The sequence below is a fragment of the Terrapene carolina genome, unplaced genomic scaffold (genome assembly GCF_002925995.2).
Source record: "Terrapene carolina triunguis isolate 2854851 unplaced genomic scaffold, T_m_triunguis-2.0 Scaffold85, whole genome shotgun sequence".
Lineage (NCBI taxonomy): Eukaryota > Metazoa > Chordata > Testudines > Emydidae > Terrapene > Terrapene triunguis.
Window position 1 is genome coordinate 10,455,366 of NW_020664436.1, and position 25,463 is coordinate 10,480,828.

Sequence of the window (25,463 nt, forward strand, 5' to 3'; positions counted from 1 at the left end):
CGCAGTCATTTCCCATTGTGTGTGTGCAACTGATGTTCCTTTTTTCCTTCCTAAATGGAGTACTTTGCATTTGTCCTTATTGAATTTCATCTTATTTACTTCAGACCATTTCTCCAGATCATTTTGAATTTTAATCCTATGCTCCAAAACTCTCGCAACCCCTCCCAGCTTGGTATTGTCTGAAAACTTTACAAGTTTACTCTCTGTACCATTATATCAATCATTGTTGAAGATATTTAAACAGAACTGGACTCAGAACGGATTCCTGTCAGACCTCTCTTGATACGTCCCTCCAGCATGACTGTGAACCACTGATGACTACTCTGTCGGAATGGTTTTCCAGATTATGAACCCACCTTATAGTAGCTCCATCCAGGTTGTATTTCCCTAGTTTGTTTATGAGAAGGTCATGTGAGACAGTATCAAAAGCCTTACTAAAGCCAAGATTCTCACATCTGCCGCTTCCCCCCATCCACAAGGCTTGTTACCCTGTCAAAGAAAGCTATTAGGTTGGTTTGACATGATTTGTTCTTGACAAATCCATGCTGACTGTTACTTATCACCTTATTATCTTCTAGCTGTCTGCAAATTGATTGCTTCATTAAATAGTAAATGCAGTCCTCTCAGTAAGAAAGGAACTTCTTGGAAGTTGCATATGTTCTGCTTAACCTGCATATCAGATACGTTGTTTTTGCAAAAATATCTATGGTAGTATACACCACCCTCTCTTATAGGTCCTCCCCCTTCCCCCCGCAGCCCTTTATTTAAGTTTATCTCAGCAGAGAAAGAAATATTTGTTTAAACAAGTTTTGGGTTTTTTTTAAATGGATGTTGTTCCAGTGATGTGCAGTAGACAGTTATTGATGATATAATGCTTGTAATAGGATATTCAGAATATTTTACATTGTTTACAGTGTAGTCTGTACTGGAAATCATTTATATTATACATTATGTTTCTTAGATATAGGTGACGGGAAAAATTTCAACATAAAAAATGGCACCCATTTTTACCTGGTTTACATTCGTAGAGATCACAGCACTCCCCTGGCTTCCCTGATGCTTTAGAAACCAATATATTCAAGTAGCCTGGTTGGCAAACTTTCCTCAAGCAACCTGCAGGGTTGCACACACAGCGGCTTGGAAGTGGACAGCATTCCCCTGGAGGAGCATAACCTTCAATCAAAATGGAATCTTCTGGACAGCGAGGAGAAAACTGGACCTCACAGCGGGCCTTGGAACAGTCAGGTTTCTCTTCTGAAAAGGAGAGAGAAATCAGCATACTGCGTATGTCAGTAAAAAAACTGTCCGGATGTTTAAGCTCCACAGCACTGCTTTGACAAGCCTGAAGGCTATTATCCTTGCAGGTGATGCGCCACAAGAAAAATAAGGATTGGCTAACATCAACCAAGCTTAACAGCAGCACTGGGATCTACTAAGGTAGTAATATAATTAGAGAGATGATGATAAATATATGTTCAATATATTTTACTAACTCTTTATTTGCCTTTTTTATTCTTTAGTACTGCAGAATGTAGTGAAACTAAATGTTGATTTGGCTCTGATAATAAAAAAAAAAAATACAACCCCTCTCTCTCTCTAACTATAGATGAGCCTGGTAACAATGCCTATAGTTAATGTTGTTTAAGTCTTTCCATACTAAAAACTGGTTTTCAGTAGCTTATAACTTTGTGAACTTCAGCTGTTTGAACTGAAATTTCGCATGCTGGTGTCTGTCTCAGGTTAATTTTTAAGTTTCAGCAAAAACAGTTCAGCCATTTCCAAGATAGGGAAAAATAAGCTATTTTGCCCATGTTAAAAAATTCATACAAACTGTTTCATTAAGAAGCTCTGAAGCCTCCATGCTTTGGAGCAGAGATCTGAAATTTGGCTGGGAGAAGAGGGGTCATTCTGGTATCAGGGATGTGCCTTTTGCTGTCCCCATGAAAATCCACCCACATTTAGCCAAGTTTTAAGCCTCCAAAAAACAGCAATTCATACATGTTCAGAAGAGACTTGTAGAGTTTGGCAGCTATGGACTCTGAAGATTCTTTCTGCATTAGACCTGCTTCCGCCCAGAGCTGCAGTATATGAGAAGGACTCTTCCTGCATCCACTCTTCCTAACACAGCTAGGGCCATGGAGACCCTCCTGCACCCTCAATAGTGCCCCTGCTAGAGCCCAGGAAGAGGATGCAGCCTCACTGGAATGCAGAGGGGTGAGGGGCAGAGGGCACAGACAAGCTAGGAAGGTGAGATAGGGAAATATGTGGGGTTGGATGGGGTAACAAAGCAAGTAAGGCAGATACAAGATGGTGGAAATGGGCTAGAAAGGAGGCAAAGACAAGCTTGGATGGGGAAGGTGCATGGCTGAAAAGGAATAAGACAGATAGGCTGTGAGGGTTCATAGGGGCAAGCTGGGTGGATAAAGATGGGTCTTTAACCAGTAGTGCACACTCCTTTCCCAAAACCTGGGAAGCAAAGATTTCAGAGTCTCAACATTTCTCTGCTGTCTAGAAAATAACAAAACCTACTGACAAAGCCTGCATCTCACCCGCCTCTAATGGCTGGTCTACAAAGAGACTAACAGCCTGCTACTTAGATCAGTTACTCCATTAACTCAGGCGGTAGAAGCCTGTACTGTGGATCCAACTTTGCTGATGACTCAGTATCATTCCAGATACTGGTATTTTAGTGGGGGGTTTTAATTGAAACTGGGTAATTATATATTTAACAGTACATTGAAAGAAAGTTATGGTTACGTGAGATAGTAGTATTTCCTGACTTTTGAGATTTCAGCCTCTCTTCCTGCTCCCCAATATGGCATCTGGGAGGCCCTGTCCTTGGGGAATATCTGAACCCCCTTTCCCTGCCCCTACATTGGATCCAGAGGGATCCTTGCCCTACTAAAGGGTCTGGGCCATTCTCTCAGTCCCCCTCACGTGAGCTGGATTCTGTGGGACCCTGCCCCTCAGAATGTCTGAGCCCTTCTCCCTCCCCCCACCATCTAGAATCTGGAGGGTCCTTGCCTTATGGGAGGGATCTGAACCCCTCTCCCTGCATTCTGTGCATGTGACAGGATCCAGGGAGAGGCTGTCACTGTGGGGGTATCTGAGCCTCTCTCCCTACACCCCACATAAGCCAGGATATGGCCCTGTAACTCTGAGGGGGACTGACTAGGTGGGTTCCCAAGATACAACCTCCTGGGGAAAAATAGTTTTTCTTAAAGTTTACAGATTCAACTGTTTTTGTGCAAATCTGACCCCTAACGTGCTAAATGGTCAATGGGACTGGTCGCTGAGGAGGAGGGTACATGTTGGAGGAGGTGGGTGATTTGCAGGCTGGGTCTTCTTTCAGACGCTTAAAGTTACTATAACCACCATGAAATAAAACTGTCAAGATTTGGGGGCCTAGATTATGCTGAGATTTCCCTTAGCGGCCCTGTGAGCAACTTCAAATATTTCAAAGCATGACCATTATCTCCATTCTACTGTAACAAAGTACATCAGGTGGGAGGGAGCACTTAGAAATCTCAGAACAACACAATGGCCTAAGCGGAAAGAACAGTAGACTCGGACTCAGAAAACCTGGGGGGCTCTATTCCCAGCTCTGCTACTGATCTTCTAGATGACACTAGCCAAGTCACTTCACCTCTCTGTGCCTCATTTTCCCTATCAGTATACTGGGGATGAGGTTTTCCTCCTTAGTAAAATGCTTTGAGATCTACTGTTGAAAAGTGCTATGTAAGAGCTCGATATTATTATAATTATCTGGCCACAGTAGCATCTCAACTGCAAGCCTTCATGATAAATACAACTACCTAAATAAGCATTTACTTCTACCAACACAATTTCTCTTTGCGATTAAAAAAAATTCATTCATGCAGAGTTAATGTTGCCCATTGATATCTCATGTCCTTTCAGAATGTTAAATTCTGCAAAACTCAAACTTCTGAAAACAAGGAAACACAGAGTTAAGGTATACAGCCACTCAATCGTTATCTTTGAATGATGCCTCAATATGCTCATAATGAACTTCCTCACACACTGCCTGTGCACTGTACCCTACAGGAGCTACCTATACCTACTCTAAACTCAAACACTTAACCTAATCCACAGAAAGAAAACCACATCTGCAACCTTTCCATCTTTATGCACCCGATGCCATCTATACTTTCACTTTCCCTTCATTACACCCACAGACCATACTCAGCTCCCACTTTACTGCTGATAATCCCCAGGGCAAGATGTCTTCTGTGCCCTGCTACTGATGCAACTCCCACAAACCAGCACAGAAATGAATCGTACTGGAACTCTCAAGATACACATACACCTCTCTCTCTCTCACCCCTCTCAGATTACCTCATATCACAATCACAGCACTGCCAAATTGCTCCAACTAATCCCTCCATCATTCAATACAGCTACAAACAATACAGTGAATGCAGCTGGTATGCATGCAGATAATGGAGGTAAGACTGGATAGGCATGTACCTTAACTCTTCATTTCCTGGTTTTCAGAAGTTTGAGATACCATCAGGTAACCTTAACTCTGTGTTAGTGTTTTGTCAGTGAATAGTGAAAGAAACAAGTTTGTAATACAGCCTAAAACATGTAAATAAATAGTTTGACATAGGTGCTGGAACTAGGGATGCTAGGGGGGCAGCTGAACCCCCTGGCTTGAAGTGGTTTCCATCATATACAGGGTTTACAGTTTGGTTCAAGGCTCTGGGCACCTCCACTATCCAAACTGTCTCAGCACCCCGTAGTTCAATGTATATATTCTTTCTTTCCCAAAGACAAAAGTCATTACCATTCTGCTCTCTCATGTTTTTATCTTTTCCTTTTAACAAAAACACCAGGGCTACAGGCTGCCCTTGAAGCTTTAAAAAATTCTCTTCCATTTGTGGATTCAGAGAACACTAGTAGTGTAGTTCCCTGAAAAAACTAGAGTTAATTCAATAGGCTTGGAACATTTTATAAACTAAACAACTTTACAATTATTTCTACTTGCATGGCATCGTTGCTGATCCAAGAACTTTGCATTTATTGTATGTATTTGATTCCTTAAACCAATTTTAAGTCTCACCTTTCTTTCTTTTTTATAAATAAACCTTTAGATTTTAGATACTAAATGATTGGCAACAGCGTGATTAATGGGTAAGATCTGAGTTATATATTGGTCTGGGTGTGTGATCCTTTGGGATCAGAACATTTTATTTGATGAAATTGATCTTAAAGAACTACTCATCTTTAAGTGTAGTATTTTTGGTGGTGATACAAGGACTGGAATGCCCATGGAAACTGCTTTTCTGACTTCTTGTTAGCCAGTGTGGTGAAACAGAAGTTTACTTTTGTTGCTGGTTTGGTATATCTCATGTGAGAATAACTACCAGTTTTGGGGTGTGTCTGCCCTATTTCTCAACAATTTGTCCTGAATTTGGTATTCTCAGCTGTGATCCACAAAGTCACGCTGATAGTGTACAAGGATTCCATTTTCAAAATTGCCTACGTGACTTAGGATTCTAAGTCTCACCGAAAGGCAACATGACTTAGGTTCCAAAGTCATTTAGTTACCTTGAAAAATTTTATTCAGGTCTAGTATCAGTACCTGCAAAATAGATAAATACAAAGCTTTGGTTTACTTTTAAAATGTCAAAATGAAGCAAAGCAGAGGCAATAATGCACTTTGCCAGAAGAGAACTACATTAAATTATTTTTTCTTGCTTACAGAAAGAAAATATATTCATAAAATAATTTTAACTGACCATTTTAAATGTAATAGTGTCTCACTTTATAGTCTTTTGCTCCCCCATAAATAAAATACATACATAATGTCTGCTGACAAAACTGCTGTTGCTGCACATTCAAATATGTTACCTCCAACTATTATTTAGTAATGATAAATTCCTTCAAACTGAACCTGCATGTCTAATCTTACATAACTCATTATACTAAACACATGGTCATATTGAACATTAGTGAGTGACCAGGACAAATCACAAAAATATTTTGTGAACAATAGCCTTATTTGCAAGTCAATATGCTAGTTTTGGTATTTGATGGAGATCCTTTGTCTTGTGGAAATACTGTCCAACTGTAATCTAAACACTAGTTGTAGATTAACTCAAGCATATACTTTCATTTTGTCAATAAGTGGTTCAGTTCAGTCATCCACTAACAACCACATAAGAATGGCTGCTTCTGTCACCTGCTCCCCTCGCCATTCTTCAGTCACACTTACCCTAGTTTCTTTCATCATGCTGACTGCAACTTGTATCACATTACTGATTTAAATATGACATTGAACATAACAGTTTTTATCTTACAGAATGTCAGTGACTGAAGATGCCATGCACAGGTGTTAGCAAGAGCCTCAAATATCCTGATGACAGTTCCAACCATGCTAAATTTAAGTTAACTGCAAGGACATGTCAGAAACACAGGTCAAGATGTGGGACTGGACAGCGGGAGTCAAGAAGTAAATCTGTGCTCCCTTCACAGGTAATGGGAAAAGGGGAGGAGGAGAACCTTCCAAAAGAAACACTCGCACAGGAGCCAGTGAAAGCTCGAAGATCACTTGGCCCTCACAAAAACCAACAAGTAGCTCAACTGAGCTGGAGCGCTGTAGGGAATAGAAAGGCTCCTCCAGGAGCCCTGGGTCAACAGAAAGAACTAGAGCTGAGCAAATAACTGAGCTTTCAGTTTGGTGGATGAATTGAAAAATTTAGGGGGGGGGGGGAAATTGGTTCTTTTCTAACTATAACTGAAATTTTCATTTTTTCCCCCCTAAGCAAAATGAAAAATCAAAGATAAATTATTTTGTACTGAATAAGACTTTTTTGACCCCAAACCATTTTCTTGGCATTTCATTTTATGTTTTCAGGCATTTATCTTTTTAAAAACAAACCTAGCTAAACTTCTAAACCAGTGGTGGGTAACCTGTAGCCCACCGGCTGCATGCAGCCCAGGGGCTAATCTGATTGTGGGCCGCGAGACATTTGGCTGATGTTGACCATCTGCAGGCACAGCCCCCCGCAACTCCCAGTGTCCGCGGTTTGCTGTTCCTGGCCAATGGGAGCTGAGGGAAGCGGCGGGCCGCAGGGATGTGCTGGCCACCGCTTCCCACAGCTCCCATTGACCAGGAATGGCGAACCGCGGCCACTGGAAGCTGTGGGGGGCCGACATCGGCAAATGTCTTGCGGCCCGTCATCATATTACCCTGATGGGCCGCAGGTTGCCCACTATTGCTATAGAAGGAGCAGGAGACCATCAATAGCAGAAAACAAACATTTTAAGAGATAGAGTGGGCATTCCCAAGGAAGCACGAGAAGGGAAGTATACAGAGGCCCATGAGATTTGTGAGCAAGTGTACAACAGGGTAGAAGAAGGGCTAGGGCAGATGTCACCAAAAGCAAGGAAGAGGAGACAGAGGAAGTTGTGAATGAGAGATGCAAAGGTTGGAGAAAAGGGAGTAAGTGAGCATAAAATACAATTAGTAGTGGTGGAGAGGAAGACTTTGGGGAACGGATATAGTGAGAAGCACAGGTAAGTAGTTCCTGGTCATGGTTAATAATCTTCTACTGTATGAAAATTATTCAAAGAGTTAATTATGCTATGGATCAACTGTGCAGAGAATTAGTTGAGATGAATCACTTCTGAAATGAGTCAAATTTGCAGAAAAGCAATTATAATGATGAAATGCTTGTACCACTAGAATCATGGGGTGTTTCTATTCTGAAATTTTTTTTAAGTATGGCCTTTATATAACACACAAACACATAATAAAGCCCAAATGCATTATCACTCACCACTGCCAGCATCTACTTCCTGTGCACTAAGAGACATTAATCCATGTTTTATACTGATGCTGGTCCATCTATTTTGCAAAATGTATTACACTATGCTTTATCATTAACCTTTGTTTGTTCTTTTCCTCTACCACAGCCTTATAAGTGGAAGGAATAGAGTATGGTTAAAAATTATTGCATATACACATGTGCTCCAAGCACTGGAGCCTGTTGAAAGTCTGTGTCTGACACAAGATGAAAATGGTTTATCATAAACAGCCATCATCGCACCAATTTTTAGAGTTATGTCTCGAACTAGGGATGTAAATATCATTTTTAAAAGTATGCATTTAAACTATTACAATTATATTGGTTAACCATTTAATATTTTATATCTCTAGTTGGTACCTCATCACCACCCCCTCCTGTGCACTATCATGGCGACGGGGGGGCTAGTTCCGGTCACGTGCCCCTTGCTGCCCAGCTCCCCGGTTGCCCCATGGGCTAGGAGGCAGCGAGACCACCCTAACAGAAGCACTGGCAGTGGCTGGACTTAGTGACCAATGCCACCTGCCCCCTCAGCCCGCCGCGCCCATCAGCCAGCAGCAGTCTGGGCCCTGAAAAGCCGCTCGCACAGTAGGAGTCTGGACAGTGTCCAGACGCTCAGCAATCTCCCAGGGGGCTCGGGCAGCGGGTGGCAGCTTCTCCCCAGGCAGGGGGCCCAGGTCTATGGGGGAGGGGATGTGCCTGGCCAGGGTCCCTGTTCTGGCTCCTGGTGGGGAGCGATGCACCCAGCCCTGGGAGTCGGCGTTGACAGCCCGAGAGCACAATGCCTTCCAACCACCCTCAGTCCCCGCTGTTCCAGGCTCCTGAGCCATCGCCGTGCAAGGGCAGCTCAGCTTGTCCTGCCCTGGGCGCTGCCGCTGAGTTGGGAGCGGGATGCAGATAGGTTAAGAGGCAGATTTGTTAATACACAATGTGATCGGATGTGGGGGCAGGGGCAATCTGTTTTAAACGTTAACCACAATATATTAAGGGTAAAACTAATACTTAGCTAACCATTTAATATTTTACATCCCTATCTTGAACAGTAAGTTAATTGTCACCAAAAGGTATTTAACTCAAAAGTAGGAATGGTTTTCTGTGCAGGATTCACTTCTGTGGTTGGACTTCATGGACTGGAGGGAGAACTACTACTACATTAATAATATTTTGCATCCAAGGATCTCAAGTGATGGACAAAAGTGGTTAATTATTATACCTACTCTACAGATGAGAGAACTGAGTGATAGGAAAGTCAATTAGACTACCCAAGGTCATACAGCAAGTCAGTAACAGAGCAGTAAATCAGCAGCTGGTCACGTGCCCTAACTCTAGATCACACTAGAATTGAAGGTAATAACACTACTATTGTTTTGTTCAGATTATTAGGTCATGGTCATTGACTTTGATGCAGTTTTCCTATACTGATATAGGAGGCCTAGGTGATGAGCCACCATAATTAAAAATGAACACCTGAAGTTGTACTCTTGAATCCATACCCACCATTTCTGAAAATAAAGCCAATGAAGTGACCGCACCCTCAACAACTCCCACTAAAATGTTAACTAAAATACATAAACTCTCTCTGTTATATGTTAATACAATATCCTGATGCTACTATAATGCATAAGATGATTCTAGAATTATCTTTCTATTTCTCACTGACGCTTAAAATGTCTGTGGATTCAGTGTGAAACAATGGAAACAGATACGAGAACAGTTGAAAGCTCTTTTTCTTTAGGATATCACCATGTTCAATCACCACCAGGATTGGCAGTCTTACCATCCAATTTTTAAGTTTTCAGCCATACTCTGCTTTTTTACACTTTACAAATTAAACCCATATGACAGCATCGGCTAGCACTTAGTATAAATAACAACAAGAACCCTACTGCACATCAATGAGAACTGTTGGGTGCTCAGATCTTTTGAAGATCAGGCCATTTAATTAAGTGCCTAAATATGGACTTAATCCCACCTTTAATAACCAATATTTTTTTTTTAAATTGGTGAAGAGCCTTATTTTTACCCGAGCTGATTTGACATTTGCACTGGTATTTACCTTTTCTGATTTATAGGAATCTCACGTTCTGTAGAAAAATAATATTTCTAAGAGTTAGTATACAAAACCTAACTCTTGACCTTTCCACTGTTCGCTCCAAAAGGGGCAACCAGGAAGAATATTTTTTCTGTAAATCAGCCGCCAAGACAAAATGGGTCTCTTGCTTCTCACTTTTATAAATAACCAGACCAGAGTGATTTATGAAAGTAGTAAATTGTAAACACCTCCTAGGGTAGAATAATTAAAGGTGTGGTAATCAAGTTGGCACCTCCAAAGACCTGAAGGGACGGAAAGTCTAATTAGCTATGGCAGACTTCATTGCTGAGCAATAACGGTTACTAAACTGTGAAATGGCTCAGTGCTATGTTTTTGCCATGAAACACAAAACAAATACACTCCCCTTGTTATGTATCCAAATATGTAGTAGTAGCCATGCTCACAATGTATACTGTGTTCTAAGATGGTTTTCTCCATCTGCCAGACCAGAGATGGGCCACTAGAAGCTCAATTACTGGTTTACCATAACCACACACTAGGGTTGTCAATTTTCAAATTGCACAAAACCGAACATCCTTCCCTCACCCCTTGCCTCTTCTGCGAGGCCACACCCCTGCTCACTCCATCTCCCGTCCCTCTGTCACTTGCTCTTCCCCACCCTCACTCATTAATTTTCACTGGGCTGGGGCAGGGGGTGCAGGCTCTGGGGTAGGGCTGGGGATGAGGAGTTCGGGGTGCAAGAGGGGGCTCCGCGCTGAGACAGGGTTGGGGTGTGGGAGGGAGTACAGGCTCTGAGCTGGAGATGAGGGATTCGACGGGGGAGGGGGGGGTGCTCCAGACTGGGGCTGAGGGGTTCGGAGCACAGGAGGGAGTTCCAAGCTAGGGCAGGGGGTTGAGGCACAGCAGGGAGTGTCCAGGAGGGAGCTCAGGGCTGAGGCAAGAGGTTGGAGTGCAGGAGGGGGTGCAGTGTGCGGACTCCGGGAGGGAGTTTGGGTGCAGGAGAGGGCTCAGGGCTGGGGCAGGAGATTGGGGTGCTGGGAGCCAGTGCTCAGAGTGGGGCAGGGGCAGTGCGCGGAGGCCCCATGGCTGTCGCTCCATCTAGGGTCCGAGAGACAAGTCGCGGCTTCTGGGGAGCTGCGCGGAGCCAGGTAGGGAGCCCGCCAGCACTGCACCAACTGGACTTTTAACGGCCCAGTCAGCAGTGCTGACCAGAGCTGCCAGGGTCCCTTTTCAACCAAGTGTTCCAGTCGAAAACCAGACACCTGGCATAATGCGATCACTGGAAATTCAGACTCTGATGCCATTTTCGACTACATGGTACTCTCTCTAGTACAGACTCCACTCCGAAGTACCAGCCTCCAGTGGTGGGTACTGCTCGGGAGTCACCTACAGTGGAGCACCCATAGGGACACTACTCGAAGAAGAAAAGGAAGTTACTCACCTTGTGCAGTAACGATAATTCTTCGAGATGTGTCCCCTTATGGGTGCTCCACAACCCGCCCTCCTCCCCTCTACTTCAGAGTTCTCCATAAGAGCTCTGCGGTAGAGAAGGAACAGGGGGGAAGGGGGTTCGCCCGCACAGCGCTAAATAGCCTCAAGGCAGACCACGAGGGAGGGAGAGCGCATGTCCGGACTCAATGGACACTGCTACCAAAAATCTCCAATTAGAGGCACAGGGGCAGACATACACCTTCAGTGGAGCACCCATAGGGACATTACTTGAAGAACCACCTGTACTTAAAGAAAAATCAGTTGTTATAATGACCACACAGATGAGAAACTATCAGTTGGCTTGCAGGTGATATTTCCCGCCTCCTCCCCCAAGAAAGTTCAGGAGGATGACATTTATAGACAGAGCATTGTCTAAAAGTTAGAAGCAGCAAATCACCCGTGAAAGCAATAGCCCTAATAATAAATATTAATTATTATTATTAACAACAACATTTATTTAAAATGTGACTATTGCTCTTCATGACTACATACTATGATGAATAGTTTCTTCTGAAATAAAAATGCATAAAATTATTCCACAGACAATGAGACATTGTCTGGTGAAAAGCATTAAAGAATGTAGTGTTATAGCTGTGTTGGTCCCCAGATATTAGAGAGCTCTGTGTAGCTCCAAAGCTTGTCTCTTTCACCAATAGAAGTTGGTCCAATAAAAGATACTACCTCACCCACCTTGTCTCATTAAATGAGGCAGTTACCTGGCAGGTACCAGGTCAGTTTCAGCAACCTCTTTCTCATATAAACCATGTAGCAACTACATCCAATAAGCCCAGGAAGATTTTTGCTCAAATACCTATCACTGTTCTTGTGATAGATAGCAATGTTTCAGTAATCACATCAGACTTTTACTGTTAGTCCTCAAGTTAGAATAGGAGCTGTAATTGTAGCATATTCTAGACGATGAAAAAAAATGAAAGTAGTATTTAGTGTAAGACCTCTACAATATTCTATTCACATTAAATTCCACAGTACTCAAAATGCTTTCTCCATCACGGCAGACTTGAGAGCCATACATGTTATACCAATAGAATAAAAACCAGCAGGATCTTATTAAGAGGGATAAGGCAAAGATTCCACATTTATTGTAAATATAATGGTAAAGCAAAAGATAAAAGTAAACAACGTTGTTTGACTACTTATTCCTATCACTACTTATTCCTTATACACACACTATAGATAGAGAGAGAGAGATTCATTTACACAATCATTCATTTAAGTTTTGTATAGGTGTTATAGTTACCAGCCTAGAAGTTGCTCATGCCAAGTTACTGGACAGGTATTTTGGTCATGAGGATGGAGCAGAGTCTGTGTCAGATGCACCTGATGCTCCTGGAGGTTGGCAGCAGAACCAGAGACTCAAAGTCATCAGTCTTGAGAGTCCATTCTTATAGGAATTAATTCCTATGTTAGTCTATGGGAGCTGTTTCATTCTGCTGTTGCTGACTCAATCAGCAGATGGCACATTCCTGGGCACATTCCTGGTGGCTCCAAACTGTCCAAAGTTTGTGTTTCTCATCCTTCCAGGTGATGGGGTGGATCCCAGTTTTCCCTCCGGGGGTTGTCTGGTCATCCACTTGACACATTCTTCGGCCGATGGATACTCCCTTTCTAGGCTGGCACCTCCCTAACCATTCATGTATATCAAGCATTCGTCAGCATACATTCCATATCTTAACCATATTTTAATTTACTGTTTCCACCACTTTCAGGGTGTGTGCTAATTCATTTGAGACTCCCGGCCCTTTAATTACAGAGGGTGGGGGTCTGTAAAAGGAGCCATTGAATGAAGTGAAAGTCACTTAACGGCAGGGGGTAGCTGTGTTAGTCTGTATCTACAAAACCAACAAGGAGTCTGGTGGCATCTTAAAGACGAACAGATTTATTTGGGCATAAGCTTTCGTGGGTAAAAACCTCACTTCTTCGGATGTTTTTACCCACGAAAGCTTATGCCCAAATAAATCTGTTAGTCTTTAAGGTGCCACCAGACTCCTTGTTGGTTTTAACGGCTTATAGTGTTTGTTTACATTGTATCAATTACTTTAAGAACAAAGTCAATTAACTTGTTTGTAAGTTTTACATAGTAATAAAGTATCTTTCACAGGATAGATATAATCAATGGTTTTTACAGACAGTAGCTTACAAGTTTTAACAGAAGACCCAAGAGATTTTTGTACTTGGTGAAACTGTTGGATTTTAAAGTGTGGGGGTCACTGTCACTTGGGGGAATCACTGTTAGTACCTTCTTTAATATCCCTACATAATAGCTGTTAATATATTATAACTATTTAATTTTTAATTTTTTTAATAAAAAAAAGTATTATTAATTTTTAAAAAAAAAAAAAAAAAAAGTCAGAACCAGTATTAGGGACTAGTAAACATTATAATTGCACGTGATGCCACTTTGCATTGTTATAAATCGTTCACTGCTAATGTTTTAGAATTAAGAGGCAGCAATTACATGTTTTTCTAAAATTAAAAAAGGAAGATGATGGAAAGGGAATGCACAGGACAATTCTCAGGTGGAGCAGCAGTACATGTCAGGAGTTTCATGTTGGGAAGACCAGCAAAAGAGGTTTGAAGAAACTGGTATTCCAGACTATACACAAGTCTCACACTTCTAAAAATATGCAAGAATGATAAAGAAATGTTCAGCTATTTATTGTATGTGCACGAGTACAGGTTAGCTGCTGCACATTTCATCCTACCATCTTTTTTTAATTTTCTAACACTAATAGAGAAGCAATTTGAAAAATCAGTTTCAAGACAAGATTTCCAAGTTTAAGTTAATAAGTAATACTTTATATTTCTGTAGTGATAAGGATCCCAAAGAGCTTTACAAATGTTAATTTACCTTCACAACATCCATTTTGAGGTAGGTAAATTTGAGGATTCTGGAATAAATAATGTTGCAGAAATAGTTCGGTTATAAATTAGTTATTTCATAGAATTTTTAATTTGTATTTTTTGTTAAGGTACACAATTGCGTTGATGTTTGCTATGAGGAAATTTCAATGGCTACTTTAAATTAATCCAGAGTAAGATTAAAGAACAAAAACAAACAGATGAAGATCAAGTCACAGCAGAACTATTTAAAGCAAGTAGAGAGGGCAATATGAAAATCTTGCTAAGGCTCTTAAATTTAATACAGAAGCAGGAATTTAGTACACCCCTGAAGAACGAAAAAGAGGGATTATAATCCAATTCTGCAAAAAGAGATTTGAGTGATTGTAACAACTGGCACAGGATTATGCTGCTTTTAATTCCCAGGGAAGTCTTCTGTATAATCATCCTAAACAGATTTGAGAACAAGTTGGTTTTCACCCAAACTCATTTTGTGTAGATCAGATCATCCTGCATAATATCATAGAGCAAAGCAATAAATGGTGGCTGCCAGTGGCTCTTAATTTTATGGATTTCCAGAAGGCATCCATTTGATAGCATAGATGAAGAATTACTGTGTCTGAACATACAAATTCATGGAGTCCCCAACAAAATTGTTCCAATTATTAAAAATTTGCCTCAGCATGCAAAGTGTGCAGTTAAGAGAAACCGGGAGCTAATGGACCTGTTTAATGTTAACACCTGGCATCATGCAAGGTTGTTACTTGATCCCTCCATCTTGTCTGGAGTTGCTACTGACTTTTATGCGACAGACGGTTAAGTATGGAAACAGGCATTGGATGGACAGATGGTGAACTTTGAGACAACTGTTTTATAAATAACCCGTTGAAAATAAGCAGAAAGAAAGATGATCTTGCAATTTCTACCAAGCAAATAGGTCTAATCACTAAATCAAAGATGGGAGTTATGAAAATGAATTTACCTGAAAATGTTTTTATCTACTTGGAAGATGAATCCTTGATAGTACTTACATTTACTTATCTAGGCAGCATCATTCACAATACTGGGGATGGCATATTTGATGTAAGGTCGAGAATAGATAAAGCAAGCGCTGTATTTCAAAAAACTTATACTATTCTAAGTTCAACATTAGCAAAACCACCAAACTTAAGATTTTAGAAACAACCTAAGAGTCTTTCTATCAGAAGCAGAGTCCTGAAAAGATATCAAGTCCACACAATGCAAATAGAACAGCTTTCAATGCAGATGTCTACATAGATTTTTCAAAGTAAAATGGACTGATAGAATAAGCAATAAACAGGTCCTAGAATGATCACAACAATAATAGTACAGAAGAGGAGACAGGTATATTTGGGGCATCTTTTAAGAATGTCCAATAATAGGCCACCTAAACCAGTTTTTTTTTTTTTTTTTTGGCAACCTCATTGCAAGAGACAGAGAATCCGGCCTGGAGGCACACTCCATAGCACAATAATGGCTGAAGCAGCATTATTACATCTGAATATAAAAGACCTGAAAAAATGAGCCAAGGATAGAAATGATTGGTCCCATTTGACTTCTGCACCTGATGGTACAGAAAAAATGATAATACACAATTATGTAAGCAGATAAATGTGAGCTTTCAAGATAGGGTCAGACACCTGGAATGAGTTCTTGCAGGGGTCTATGAGAAGAGTACTTTGAGAAATCTGTATGCGGCTAGAGAGTGGAGAAGACCCGAGCTTGCAAGACGCTCCCTCAAAAACAACAACAAAAAAGATAAATTTGAATTTATCCTTAAAGTCTCATAATTGAAGGAGTGATAGAAGCATTATTTCCCTTTTATGTGAGAAGAAATTGAAGTACAGAGGGATTAAATCCAAAAAGATGCAGCACCCAACACTTCTATCATGGTTTTTCACGAAAAAGGGCTGACCTGGTTTAGGCACCTAACACCAAGAGAGGCCCACCGCTGTGAATTCCAAGTGGACAAAGGTGCCTCCCCGCATCCCAGAGTTAGAGGCCTAACTATCCTTGAGGGGCAAAACTGAGGCCATACACCTCTTTCGCATTTCCTACTGGCTAGTTTAAGCAGCTTCCCACTCATCTTGTTGGCTTTTGTAAATCCCATTCTTAAGTGCGTAACTCTTAAGGAGCCTGGGCACCTAACCTGGGGCTATAGATTCCACTATGCAGGAGGGAATAAATGCTAGGCATTGCAATGCTGAGTTTAAGTCCCTTTTGCAGATCTTGCCCAGAGCACATACTGGACCTGATTTTTCAGAGCTGCTGAGCGCCTATAAATTCTCTTGGAAGTTAATGGGCGCTGCAAGTGCTCAACACCTCTGAATGTCTATTGGGATAAGTGACTTGCCCCAGGACAGACAGGAAGTCTTTGGCAGAAACAAGAATAGAAACTATATCAAGATTATATTAGAAGAATGTGAAACAATTTGGAAGCCACTTGAGTTTACTAGACTATCCATGCCCCAATGAATCTTCTCAGTATGACTGGGGTATCTTTGGGAGAGAAGAAATGTTTATCTGTGGTTCCAGTCATGTGCATACATGCAGCCAGAACTAATGTGAATATACAGGGGATTAATATGTATGAATAAGGCCCTATTTGAATTGCGGGATGATTATTAAAAAATTGCAGCTGAGTTGCGGACAAGCCATGGAAAATTGCAGAAGAGTAATAACAAACCTTTTTATTTGCAGTAATAACATCCATTATTACTTTTCCGTGATTTTTTGCTGTCAACCGCCTGCGGCTGAGAGTGGAGGCCCGGGACTCCCACTGTCAAAATTGCAGGAGAAGCCCAATGTTGCGCAATCTGCAATCTCCGTCGTATTGCAATTAAGTAGGGCCTCATTTATGATTAATGTATTTTAGAAAGTTGAACAGAAGTTAGTCTATTTTAATGAAATGAACAAACTTTAAACAGGACAATTTCAGCCTCATTTTGAAAAAAAATTCTACATAGACATCAAATCCTTGCAAACACACTTGAGTAACTTTACTCATGTAGCCCTAGAGTTCTCTAGGTGGTGAACAGGAATAACGTGCATAAACAATGACGACTACACAGTTGTCGCCTTAAAGTGCTGACTTCAATGTTCAATATTACAGAAAGACAAATAATGGTTGCTAGGGTGTTTGATTGGCTATCAGTTCCATAGATTTAAAATTTAAGATAAACCAGGTATAAGTAGAATATTACTTACTAGTTGATATTTTGCAATTAGCCCCCAAAGAAACGTGCCACTATACAGGGACAGCATGTGCACTAATAAATTACGTAAATATCAAGGATAACTGAGGGCCTTGAATTAAAACATCTTCAAGAAGCCACATACAGAAGTCATCATTTAAAAAGTCATCATTTGCCAACAAAGAGCACACATTTACTAAAATAATTTCCTTTTAAAAGTATAAAATAAAGTTATGTTATCTCCGATAGCATGATGGCTCTGTAAACTGGCTTTTTAATGAAAACCACTGCACATTTATATTAAAGTGTATGAAAATGGAGGGGAGCAGGGAACCGGGGGTGGGGCCAAGAAAATAAGATAACTGCTTTTTTTTTTAAAACAAGTGTTACACTTATCAAGAGGCTAGAGGTTTTTAGGATAAGAAAATAAGCTGGAGGCCAGAACTATTTTAGTTTAAGACACTTTCCACACATCAAAGGACGTTGCAATATTTTTTAAAAATCCATTTTTTAATGGTATTTATGGCATTTTCTGGGTCTTTTGTTTTCTTTAGGTTCCCTGATGGCTCATTTGACAGTGCACATTACATTGTCACTGGTCCCTTGGTTTAGCAGTGCTTCTTCAGCTTTGGTTCATGACTAAACATAGGAAGTCCTTGGCTATGTCTACACTAGAGACATTACAGCAGCAGAGCTGTTCCAATGCAGCTGTGCTGCAGTAAGATCTCTCAGGTAGCCGCTCTATGACAATGGGAGAGAGCTCTCCCATCGACATAATTAAACCACCCCCAATGAGCGGCAGCAACTATGTTAGCAGGAGAAGTTCTCCTGCCGAGAGAGCTGTGCACACTACCACTTATGCCGGCGAAACTTATGTTTCCAAGGAGGGTGTTTTTTCCACACCCCTGAGCAACATAAGTTTTGCTGATATAAGTGGTAGTGTAGACATGGCACTAAATCTTGGACCAATGTAATTTTCATTCCTTATTAAAGCACAAAAGCAGTAATAAGAGTCTTGACTAGTACTATATCTGCATGGAAATCAGAGTGGTTTATGCAAGTTAATTTTTATTTAAAGGACATATTAAAAATGTAGCTTTCACCTCCACATCAAGTTCTTGTCCTTTATTATGTTTTGCATGCTTTGCATTGACACGCAGAGAAAGTATATGCCAAGTTTAGTTAATGAGAAAAGCAGAACAGCTGAAGCTTGGTTAGTACAGTGCAGCAACCTCAGGATATAAAGCAGCGTATGTGGAAATGGAGGAAAGAGTTGGGATCTGGGGCTTTATATGATACTGCCTTTTACCTACAAATGAAAAGATCTCTACTGCTCTGGAAACTTTACTGAAGAATGACTTGTCATCCTGTCAGAACCTCAGATGCGGCTAGAGACGCCTTTCCTCAGTTTCCGTAGAAACAAGGGCAGACTGTTTTTATGGAAGTAAAAGGTTAAAGTGAACTATAGAAGACCCAGGTCCTAATGTTTCCGTGGAGATACTTAAACTATTCTACAGCTGCTCTTTTAAAAACATGTTTAAGTGATGTATGTATTTTTCCCTTCATACCCCAAGAACAATACTGTGAATGAGAACAATTTTAAAGATTCCTAAATTAGAGTCCATACATGTCATAGAAAAAACATGGTTCTGGTTCAAACTACAGTATGGTTCATTTAGTGTGCTCTATTACATCATTTTGCTTTGTCACACAGATTTTAAGAGTACCAACAAATTATGACAGAATATTCTTTGTAATCATGGCTTTTAAAATCCATGCTATGCAGTTTTAGATTTTCATTTGGTTTTATATCACTTTTGTGAAATCCAGACTAAAATACAGCTACTTTTCTTTCACTCGATAGTCTCTTACAGCTGTCATTGAAACAGACTCCAAACAATAGGCATACTGTACAGTTATACAGTGGCAGGAAGGAAATATTAAAAGGATTAGGAATAAACAAGAAAAATGATTACCCAGCTGAAGCAGTCAGACTGGGATCCATACAGGAATGCAAAATACTCAAAAGGATTTTCAAGAATCAAAAGGACAGTTTTAATAGCTTCAAAAATGAGATTATCTTACACACACAGTATGTGTAGTATTGTATACGGATGAACTGGTTCAGAGAATAAAGGAACTAGAGCCTGGACCCTCACCTAAACCTCAAACTAAACCTGAACTTTATTTACATTCAGATCTATTTTTTTTAAAATGAGCTTTCACGTGGCTCTCCAATACCATGTTGACACTCCTGGGTTTATATCCCATATAATAAAGAAAATGTCTGTGCTATTTCTGAAGCCTGATTTTCTTGCTGCATTTGTACTGCAGCCTGCCATTTACAGGACTGATAGGGAAAAGGAAAGCTGGTCATGCTACGAGTCATACTATTGAAGATCTAGCCTGTCAAAATACACGCAGGGCAGCAGAAATCAAAATCCTCCTGCCTGACGTATCTACAGACTTGTCAACATTTTGATTTTGAAGTTAGGAACAACTATGTGTACCAGCACAGGAAAAAGGATTACATCACTAAGGAGATTCACTTGTCTTTCCAATTAAGAGAGTCCAAGTCATAACTAAGGAAGACAATAATGACACTTTGTAAGCAAATGTATTCGTTTTAGAGCTGTGCATTTGGGTCTGTGGCAGTTCTGAAAAAACGTAAAAAAACGTCTACCCAAAAGGACAATTTTTTTTAAAAATTCAACAAATCAAAAAGTAAACAGTTTCAAACTGAATTATTCATTTAGATTTCAAGCTTAACTTTTTTTATTTTTTGAAAGAAAATTTTAAAACAAAAATTTTTGTATCAGAAAATCAAAACATTGTTTCAAAAACAAAACATTTAGATTTTTTTCTGATTTAACCACAATTCCCTACACAAATTCGTGAAATATTTCAGTCAATCCAAATCTGTATTTTTCACCAAAAAAAAGTTTACAGATGGGGAGAAAAAAAAAAAATCACCCAGCTCTCATTAGTCCATTATGTGAAATTGCTTGAATCTTAATATACTCAGTATAGGAAAAAATAAACAGAACAGCAAAGTATTCAAAACAGAAAAAGAGAAGAAGGGAGATCCAGCCTGGCCTAGGTCCAAGAATATTTTCTCTCAGGAGAGGATTTTGACAGAGCTGGGACAGAATTTTTTGCCAAAACTTTGTGTTGGAAAATGCCAATTTGTCAAAACCAAAAACTTTTTTCACAATAAAGGGAAAATTCATTGAAATTTACCAAATTCAAATTTTTTTGAAAAAAAGAGATCAAAATGTTCCATTTCAACAATTTCAAAATGAAAAACTTTATTCTTTTGGTTCAAAACTTTATTTAAAAAAATGTAGTTAATGTAATATTAAAAAAGTTTATAAACATAAAAGGTTAAAATCTAAGTGAAAAACATTTCAAAAGTTTGAAACAAAACATTTTGACTGATCCAATCAAAAGGTTTTTTTGGATTATCCTTCCTGAAAATTTTCAAGATTTCAACTTTTCATCGTGATTCAGGATGAAATCATGTCAAAAATCTCAAAAGTTCTCATGTGATGGTAAAACAATCTCCCACCCAGCTCCAGATTTTAACAGCAAGTTCTATTCGGTGTAACTTAGTGTTTTCTAAAAGCAAAAGGTGTGATCTTTAGATGCTTTTGTAAATCCTACCTACTTGCATCTTGAGGCACCTCAATACCTTTGTAAATCTGGCTTTAAGTGGCTATCAGCTCATCTTCCCATCTAACTTCAGAAGGCATTAACAACACTGAAACAACCACAAAAGGTGTATAAACAAACTGGGGGACAGGATATTCATGGAGTTGAACAGACTCCTTTCGGCAAGGCTTACAGATCTGGCCATTGAGGACTTAGCATGATGGGACTGGTAAAAAAAGTTCTAATTTTCTTATTTTTTATACACTTACAGTGGGAACAAGATTGGATTTTTTTGATAAGCTAAAAAAAATTTAAAATAATCTTTTAAAGGTTTATTTATAGGGGAATCTCTTGGGAGCCTGATACTTTGAAAGTAAGAAATCAGGAAGTAACGCACTAACTCAATGTGAGATGGTAACGCAGAACTGGGCCCTTAGCTAATTTAATCACCAGCGATGGGAAGATGCCCATTAACAGAAATTCAAAAATCTGTTTCAGAGTAGCAGCAGTGTAAGTCTTTATCCGCAAAAAGAACAGGAGTACTTGTGGCACCTTAGAGACTAACAACTTTATTTGAGCATAAGCTTTCATGGGCTACAGCCCACTTCATCAGATGCATAGAATGGAACATATAGTAAGAAGATATATATACATACAGAGAACATGAAAAGGTGGAAGTTGCCATACCAACTCTAAGAGGCTAATTAAGATGAGCTATTGTCAGCAGGAGAAAAAGCTTTTGTAGTGATAATCAAGATGGCCAATTTCAGACAGTTGACAAAAAGGTGTGAGGATACTTAACATGGGGAAATAGATTCAATTTGTGTAATGACCCAGCCACTCCCAGTCTCTATTCAAGCTCAAATTAATGGTATCTAGTTCGCATGTTAATTCAAGTTGAGCAGTTTCTTGTTGGAGTCTGTTTTTGAAGCTTTTCTGTTGCAAAATTGCCACCTTTAAGTCTGTTACTGAGTAACCAGAGAGGTTGAAGTTTTCTCCTACTGTTTTTTAAAATCTATGGAACTTCCATTTCCCCCACTGAAGAACAATGTTAACATTCCAATGGAGCATTGTTATAATTGATAATCATGGTCACAAAGGGAGAGGCAATCTCAAGCATCTTGGACAAACCCCTGGCAGGCTTTGAGTAGTAAGACAAAGACCTAGAATAAGACTCTAATGAGGAGCCAGTAGAGATCAGAGCACCAGTGCAAAATCCTCCTAACGACTTGTATTTCTCAGGAGGCTTGATGCTGTAGTCTGTAAAACCTGGAGCCTTTTGGGGAATGTGCAGCTTCATTTAGGTATGATTTAAAAAAAAGGGGGGGGGGATAATCAAGACTAGAGATCATGAAAGCGTGGACAATCATGTTCAACAGTATAGGGCAGAGTCTTCTGGTCAACTGCAGAATAAGAAGTTTTCAGCAGTGACTACTTGGACATTCAACAGCAGTGATGAGTTGAAAAGGAATCCAAGGCAGAAAACTGACAATCTGAGGGCACTGCTCTCAAAGAAGGGGACAGGTTATGCAGAAAGTTAGTTCTTCAAAGCTCCTTCTTCACATCAACATCAACTCCATCTTTCCACAGTACAGCTTCAATCATCTGCTCTTCATCCATGTGCTAATTTTGGATAAAAATGCAGAGGGCTTGGAAGGGGTGCTGTTTACATTTTATGTAAAAGCTGTAGAGAGCTAGATGTTATTTAGCTCAATAGATTCATACAGACTATAAATAAGGTGAGGGACAGGATTTTGGAGATCCACAGATAGAGAACTGACTGCCAATTGGTATCTGGATGTGAATGACAGAGGAGTATTGGGATTCCACCCAGGACTTCTTTTCACTTGGCTTCCCAAGAACTTAGTTTGACTTTAGACTTTGTTAGTTACTTAGGTATTTTTATTTGGCATACAGCAATGCTACATTTTGTAGATTAAATACAAATGCAGGAGGGTGAATGCATGGTATATCACAGCTGCAAAGTTAGACAGAAACACTCTCCCTTTATGTATATTACACATCTTATTGCATTTATGATACATTGCACACATGAATCATCAGGCTGAGAACAGAAGTTTTACTTATCTTACTTAGCACAAACATCTGTTCTCAGCCTGATGATTCAGTTATCTCCCTAGTCCTAGCTTCCAAGAATGAGGCCTCCCCCGCTGTTTATTATGTATGTCAAGCCAGGCCCCTCTTTTGTTGTTGTTTCTACATATTTTTGTTTTATTTCCTTTTTTGGGGGGGGGGGGGGAAGGGTACTTTTTTTTTAGTTTTTTTTCTTACAAAATTTTTTTTAGATATTAGTTGTAATTATTTAATCAACCAAAAAAAAAAATACTAGGATTAACATACGAACAGGGCAGGGAGATGCAAGATCACCTCCTATGGTATAGGTAGGGCCCTTTTTTTGTCAGTTTTTATTTTATTTTATTTTTCCTGGGAATTTATTGCTGTTTATTACTACAACACCAAAAACAGGTGAAAATCAGTGGAAAAAAAATTTCTGGGTAAATATCGGGGTTTATTTTGGTGGACGGAAGGACAGGGGAAAAGGTAATCTGTAGATTAATACTTTAATAGAATTCAGTACGGTTTGCTGCAGAAATAAAACTCAAAACATGCTGCCACTTCTGAGTTTAAGAAAACAATACATCTCTAATCCCCAAATAAAACTTTTCATTTGATAAACTGTTTACTGTTTTGAACTTGAAAATATTTATAGGCTAATCCTTCTATTTAATAATTGGGCCACACCATTTGCACATATACTCAATTTCATCTCTTCTCTTGTTTTTGTTTTTTAAAAACTTTAAAATCCTTGTGTTCTGAAATGTATTCTGATACAGACTTCTGCTTTCTTCCAATTTTAGTGTGGCAGATCTTTAAACTGTTATCTGCTAACAGCTTGAAATGTGTACACGGTGGGTGTGAGATTCATCAGTACATTCAGATGCACATGCACTTCAGAGCTTGCGTGCCTGTTTATTGCGTGTATCTTTTACTTCAAAAGGCAGCTTTACATGTACACACAGACTAACATTATTGTAACATATAGCTCATGCAATGCATTATATTTTTCTAATAAAACAAGTTATTTTTATATATTTGAATGATACAAAAAGTAGTGTGAAAAACGGGTTAAATGAATGATACTTTTCGTAAAACCCAGGATATTTTTGTAAAAAAATTTAAACTGAAAATGAAGGCGTTTACTCATATTATAAGCTTGCCCTTCCTTTAAAGCATCTGTAATTTTATATTTGCTTTTACTTCAATTATATTAAAATTGGTACAAAGGATCTAAAAACACTTAGGGCTCTCGCACGATTAAAAAAATTAATTGCAATTAACTGCGCTGTTAAACAATAATAGAATACCATTTATTTCAATATTTTTGGATGTTTTCTACATTTTCAAATATATTGATTTCAATTACAACACAGAATACAAAGTGTTCAGTGCTCACTTTATATTTATTTTTCTTTACAAATATTTGCACTGTAAAAAACAAAGTATTTTTCAATTCACCTAATACAAGTAGCGTAGTGCAATCTCTATCATGAAAGTTGAACTTACAAATGTAGAATTATGTACAAAAAATAACTGCATTAAAAAACAAAACAAATCAAAACTTTATAGCCTATGAATCCACTCAGTCCTACTTCTTGTTCAGCCAATCGCTCAAACAAGTTTGTTTATATTTGCAGGAGATAATGCTGCCTGCTTCTTGTTTACAACGTCACCTGAAAGTGAGAACAGGCATTCAGGTGGCAATGTTGTAGCTGGTATCACAAGGTATTTACATGCCAGATGCACTAAAGATTCATATGTCCCTTCATGCTTCAACCACCCTTCCAGATGACATGCGTCCATGCTGATGATGGGTTCTGCTCAATAACAATCCGAAGCAGAGCAGACTGACGCATGTTCATTTTCATCATCATGAGTGAGATGCCACCAACTGAAGGTTGATTTTCTTTTTTGGTGGTTCGGGTTCTGTAGTTTCCACATCTGAGTGTTGCTCTTTTAAGGCTTCTGAAAGCATGCTCCACACCTCGTCCTCTCAGATTTTGGAAGGCATTTCAGATTATTAAACCTTGGGTCGAGTTCTGTAGCAATCTTTAGAAATCTCACATTGGTACCTTTTCATCGCATTTTGTCAGATCTGCAGTGAAGATATTCTTAAAATGAACAACATGTGCTGGGTCATCATCCGAGACTGCTATAACATGAAATAATATATGGCAGAATGCAGGTAAAACAGAGCAGGAGACATTCAATTCTCCCCCAAGGAATTCAGTCACAAATTTAATTAACACTTTTTTTAAACGAGCGCCATCAGCATGGAAGCAT

The 25,463-nt window shown here is 39.5% G+C and overlaps 1 protein-coding gene across 4 annotated transcripts in view; it reads right to left on the reverse strand.

Moving 5' to 3' along the window:
- The window catches only part of CRIM1 (cysteine rich transmembrane BMP regulator 1), a 287,081-nt gene that overhangs the window by 159,410 nt on the left and 102,208 nt on the right, over positions 1–25,463 (reverse strand). For 3 of the 4 annotated variants that reach the window (XM_024209734.3, XM_024209733.3, XM_026649628.2), the window contains exon 3: positions 1,012–1,254. The exons of the other annotated variant lie outside the window; for it this stretch is intronic. In XM_024209734.3, coding sequence (XP_024065502.2) covers positions 1,012–1,254 — 243 coding nt within the window. The remainder of the gene's footprint in view (positions 1–1,011; positions 1,255–25,463) is intronic. 4 annotated transcript variants of the gene reach the window in all.